Here is a 5,691-nt window from a genome sequence, read left to right on the forward strand (position 1 = left end):
CATGACAAAGCGAGAACTAGGACTTCAAGATGTCTTGCTGCAATGGCAAAGAAAATAAATTAGGAACCCATACTGAATTAAACAAATTAGTATGGTCTGCTAATGTACAATGTTGACAATTCTTACAGCCCAGTACTACACAAAGTTCTTAGATATTTTGCTAAATACAATAAAAGTTCAACATGTTTTTTTTTTTCCCTTTAAGATTTTTTCTCCCCTCCCCCCCAAAGATCATTAATATTCTCACATGAAAACATCTTTCCATTGTAATTTCTAATATCATAATTAAATTCTTTTAACCCATGCCATATACCAAAGACAGTCCAAAGACCAAACATTTAAGGCTTTTAAAGGGGCTACCAGGGAGGCAAACCAAGTGGGTGCCAAGAATCCACCCACAGCCACACACACATACACACGCGCACACACACACACACACACAGAGTTTGACTCTTGTGCCACTAGATACACCAAAGCCTAACTGAAGCCTGACAAATATCCATTCTTCACTGAAAGATCAGCTGCCCCGATGAACCGATAAAGGACGGATTTTCCGTCTGAGTGAACCAGCCAAAGATTAGTCGGTTATACATGGAACACGAGGAGGGGCAGGTAGCATGTAAAAGAGGCACAGGTAGACCTGAGGAAGAGAAAATCTCAGAACACACGGACGTTTCTAGAGAACTGGAAACCAGATACAAGAAACGACAAGAGGATCTACAACCCACAAGAATATCTAGTATAGCAGTCTGAGAGATAACAAAGCCTCCTTTACACGAGTCACAAAAATATGGTGATTTAAGATATGTGTCTGCTGTGTTGTTTTTTTTTTTCTCCCCCCACTGCAAGTGAACGATGCAAGTGAAAGATGGTGTTTCAAATTCTCTTTGGGTGGGTGGCAAAAATTTCGATGTTCCTGTTGACAAGGGGCTCAGCAAGCAAACAGTCTGCCATAAAGATGGTGCTGTTTTCTGACAGTTAGCACTAAGGTGTAACTATGGGAGCAAAAGCCTAATCAAACACACACACACACACACACACTCATACACAGTAAATCACAGAGAATCATTACACTTTTTTTTCAGGTACAGTAGTACAGTAGTGAAGCCAGTGTTCAAATAAACTACAGTTTTGCCTGTCCTCCTCTTTTGTATTGCAATAAAACTACAAAACATAACTCGCAAGTGATCCGTTTGGTCTTCTCACTCACTTAGAAGTCCTTCCTTTTCACAATAAATGACAACTAATGTCTATCCTAAATAATAATTAAAAAAAAAAAAAAAGATAAACGTCACAAATGAGAAGTTTGGTTCCTTATCAGAAATTATGCTATGTTTTTTTTTTCTTTTTCCTCCCCCAAGACCTGTAGTGAGTCACAGCATTCTTTGTCTTCAGCATCTCAATCTCTCCGCTGAGCTTCAAGTACTTAAAAAAAAAAAAAAAAAAACAGAAAAAAAAACAAAAAAAACACAAGGTATCAAGATCACAGGTTGAGCGTTTTCTGTCTCCAGATCTCTTCACAAAAAGGAGAGGTTTCAACTTTCAACTTCAGCTTAAATGACTGACTGGTAAATGTGAACTAAATCCATCAAGAAATGGATAAATATGTTTCATAGTGACACCAGAAACTAGTTACTTACATTAAGCAGAACATGATTTGTGGTGTTAAGACTACTTTAGTGTAACAAACCCATCAAAGGGCCCAGTTCTACACAACAGCCCAAGAGAGAAACAGTCTTGTCATGCATGTACCTGTATCAATTTGCACTTAAGTCTCTCAGATTTTTGTCCAAAAGTGCAAATTAATGTGTAAACATCAAAAAGGGGAAAAGAAATCCAGTCCCGGTCAAAACAGAAGTTAGAGCCTTACAAACGTAGCATCATGGCACCTTCAAAATCTCTTCATGGAACACGGAGTACAAAATGTTTGGCATAAAGGCAAACAAAATTGGTAACTTCTAGCGTTACTCTCCATGTTAAGACCTGAAATGGCTACTTTTCCAGAGAAACTGTTTTACATGTAATTGGGTAGCACTGGACAGGAACTGTAAATAAAGAAATCAACAGTTCAGAACAATGCACGTGGCGCAAAAACTGAAGCAAGAGGAGAAACGTCCCCAGAGCATACAGGCGGCCGCGAATTCACGTACGACACTAAAACAGCCACCATTTTCTTCGATCTAGATCAGGTATTGGCAACTCCAGAGCCGCGTGCAGCTACCCAGGCCTTCACTTCAAAACAAATGTAATAATTCCAAAAATAAATCTACTAAAGACCTTGCTTTTTCTCACATTTTAGCTTTTATATTCCACTCATTAAGCATTGCTGTTTCGTGTATTTAAAAAAAACAAAAACAAAAAAAAAAAACAAAAAAAGAAACAATGCTAGCTGAAACTGGAAAAAGAAAAAAAGGACTTTTCTTGGTTTTGACTGCTGACTCCTTGATCGATCCTGATCTGGAGTTCCACCGTTCCTCTTTATCACTGAACCAGAACATTCTGCCAGAAGCAGTCACTATTACTACGAGCGGTAGTATAGTGAATCTATTTCCAAAAGCCTCATCATCTGAAGATGTAAACTGCTACAAAAAAAGGAACAAAGTGGAATAATAAATCTGGCACGTGATAAGAAAGAAGGATAAGAGGTGAAGATGCGATTCACCGACCGTTCTAATCGAGCAGAAGACAATATTTTGGGAACATTCAGCAGATCACTTGCGAAACAGGAAAGGGATTTTGGGGGTCGGGGGGAGGGGGGTCATTTCTTGGATTAATTCTAACACTGACGCGCACTGACGAAGCAGGACGAAGCTCATCTGTACCCTGGATGGTGAATGTGAATATGTCTAGCGTCACCTGAATCTTGGGCCCTGCTCGCCGGGGGTCTGTGCATCTTTACCATCATGCCCGGGTTCTGCTCTCGGAGACAGGGAGCTTGGAATTCCCCGCCCATGTAATCCATGGTTTGCATCAGGTTGGTCTGACCGGTGGCGGCGGACGCAGTTCTGTACTGTACTCCCGTTGTGCAGTCTATGGAGGTCCCTGAGAGACCCCCGGGGAATGGCATAGCCAGGTCCTGAGACCCTGAGCTGTCGCTGTTTGGCGTTGGCAAAATGTTGTTCCAGGGTGGTTGGATGTAGTGGCCGTTGCTGTAGCTCATCGCTCCCGGCATCCCGTTGACGGGGGGCGAAGGCGTGGGCTTGTCAGTGGGAGGTTTCAGGTTGAAGGGCTGGCCCATGCACACCTCCTGCGGTGGATAGCTCATACCCTTAATGGGGAACCCGGGCCCACCCGTGGTCTCCCTGGATAGGTTCTTACCAGGGTGAGCCCCCTCGGGGAGCTGCTGTTGCAGATGAGCCAGCTGGTGTTGGTTCCAAGAGCGCTGTTGCGGTTGCTGTGGTAACGATGCCTGGGGCTGCTGCTGCTGTTTCATGTCATTATGGTAGATGGGCATCCTATTAGCAGCAGCCATGTTGGGCAGTGGAAGAGCATTGGCAGGGGGTGGGCCAGGTTTATCAGAAGAGCTGACACTACAGGAGGGCAGGGGGTTTGCAGCCAGGTTCTGAGTACACACCCGGGAACTGGCGTTGATTAGCAGATTGCGGCTGATGGGACTGGGGTTGGCAATCTGTCCTTCGCACACAGAGGTAGTCCCCATGCCAGCACGCGCCTGGCAGAATTGATTGATCTGGTGAACGATGCTGCTCAAGTCGCCGGGGCGGGTCTGGTGTAGGCTGGCAGCCATGGAGAGCGGGATGGTTGAGGTAGACACAGTCACGTTGGGAGGGGCGTCGGCATCTGGCAGCTTCCGTGGAACTTGCATGCCTGGCAAGGGTTGCTGCTGCAGCATCATGTTGGGGGCTGGGGGGCCTGCTCCAGGGGCCTGAGTGATGGGTTGGTTATGAGGGAAACCTTGTGTGTGCTGCAGACTGCCTGGGGGAGCTAGATCAGGAATATGCCTAAGCCCCTGGGGCCCCGCCTGTCTCTGCTGTTGTTGCTGTTGCTGCATTAGAGTCTGTTGGTGGTTTAGGTTTTGATGTGGCACAGTCTGTTGTTGGTGGGCAAGGCTCTGCTGTAAAGTCTGTTGACGGCTCAAGCTTTGCTGCTGTAAACTAGGTGGATGAGAGAGGCTCTTCTGCTGTTGCATGGCTTGGGGGTGGGGCAGGTTCTGCGGAGGGTGTGACAGGCTATTCTGTGCCATAGGCTGGGGCTGAGAGAGAGCCTGTATGTGAGGAACAGTCTGAGAAAGGCTTAAAGTGCTCGGAGTGACGTACGGACCGCCGTGTGGGTTCATGATGATCTTAGGGAGGAAACGGCTTCGGCTGCCGTCCAAGTCCTTGAGGATCCCTTTGACGGGCACTTTGACTATGGCCAGAAGGCCTGTCCTGGTACTGACCTGAGACGGGTAGGGACTGTAGCGTTGACTTGAGGTGTCAAGTCCGTTGACCGTGCGGCGGATATGCTTCCTCTGAGGTACTTTCACACTATTTGGAAAGATTTTTATAGTCAGTGGGTTATTGGCAACTTTCTTAGCATAGGCATCCAATTCTGCTGGGGTTGGATAATGTGCAGATCTCATCTTCTGTGTAGTGTCCCCTACAGCAGAGAAAAATGAGGGAACATTTATCAAGACATGGCAAACAGATGACGACTGTGAACGTCTAACCTTGAACAAATAATATCGAGAGAAAGAGATTCCTATGTTTCTACAATCGTCTACTTTTCAGCCTCTAAATTCTTGTGACCGTGTAAGACACAATGGTGCTGACAATCTTTCACATTGACATGCAAAGACTTGTGCATTTTGCATTCCTCACTGTCTAAGTTGTCACTTGATTTAATGCAGGGTGGCAGGATAACGCGCTGCACTACCTTTACACAGCCAGACAAAAATCGATATGCACCTGCACATTCCAGAGAGAACAAGATCACCACATCAGAGGAGGAACAAGAAAGAAAAAAAAAACAAAAAAAAAAAAAACAGGTAACAAACAATTCTGTCAGGCCTGAGGCACTACTGATCCGGGTAACCAAGGCTCAAGCACCTGCAACGCTCCCCTTTGGCCTTGGCCTTTCTTTTCCCTGGAACAAAGCTTTTGGCGGACCCGCCCTTAATGCTGTCGACAGCCACTTTGACCCCTCTTTGAAGTAATACGCTAATGTTAATAAAGTAAATTACTACTTAACAAGGTTTGTAGATACGGGACTAGTTTGGCAGGTTTTGGACTCATCACAAGAACATCACCTGAGTTGGCTGAAGATGGAAGAGGCTGACAAGCAATGTAACAGCAAACTCACAAACAAGTACCATTTTTAATGTTCAAAATTAAAGCCTAGTCCTAAGCCATCGAGCTACAGCACGAGGGAAATCTTTAGTACATATAAGCAGATAGATCCTGCACTTAGCACCGTACCCGCTTTGACTGCCAGCTACAGCCATAATCAGACCATGTCACTCAAAACTGCTTGTGTGAGAGTTTGGTTATATCACCTCACAATGAGGAGAGTATTAATACTTTTCATCAGCTGTGCTAGGGAGATTGTGGCATGGACACCGGTGACGTCAGGACCATAGGCAAAGCCAGAAAGAAGGGTGGGGCTGGTGCTCTTACATTTCTGAAGTCCAGTGTTCATCTGCGTGTGGGAGAGAAGCTGATAGGAGGGGTCTGTTACCGGCAGACACGCCAGCAT

General features: G+C 45.4%; 1 protein-coding gene across 2 annotated transcripts; it reads right to left on the reverse strand.

Annotated features, from left to right (window-relative positions):
• Window positions 1-2,776: 2,776 nt before the first annotated feature.
• fam222bb (family with sequence similarity 222 member Bb) lies at window positions 2,777-5,691 on the reverse strand. 2 transcript variants are annotated; one of them, XM_030776831.1, is made up of 3 exons: window positions 5,613-5,691; window positions 4,102-4,596; window positions 2,777-3,918 (listed from the first exon to the last, which is right to left on the reverse strand). In XM_030776831.1, exons 1-3 carry the CDS (start codon window positions 5,689-5,691, stop codon window positions 2,813-2,815), a joined length of 1,680 nt encoding a protein of 559 aa, XP_030632691.1. In that variant the 3' UTR covers window positions 2,777-2,812. The 2 variants fall into 2 exon arrangements, with proteins under 2 accessions (XP_030632691.1, XP_030632690.1); XM_030776830.1 differs by having other exon boundaries at window positions 2,777-4,596.

This window comes from Chanos chanos, chromosome 6, assembly GCF_902362185.1.
Source record: "Chanos chanos chromosome 6, fChaCha1.1, whole genome shotgun sequence".
NCBI classification, from domain to species: domain Eukaryota; kingdom Metazoa; phylum Chordata; class Actinopteri; order Gonorynchiformes; family Chanidae; genus Chanos; species Chanos chanos.

Bases quoted from the DNA above. Each gene is read 5' to 3' on its own strand.
- fam222bb (XM_030776830.1), bottom strand. From the start codon at position 5,691: ATGCTGGCGTGTCTGCCGGTAACAGACCCCTCCTATCAGCTTCTCTCC. The intron at 4,597-5,612 runs GTAAGAGCACCA...TCTCTGCTGTAG, and splicing joins GAACACTGGACTTCAGAAAT to GGGACACTACACAGAAGATG.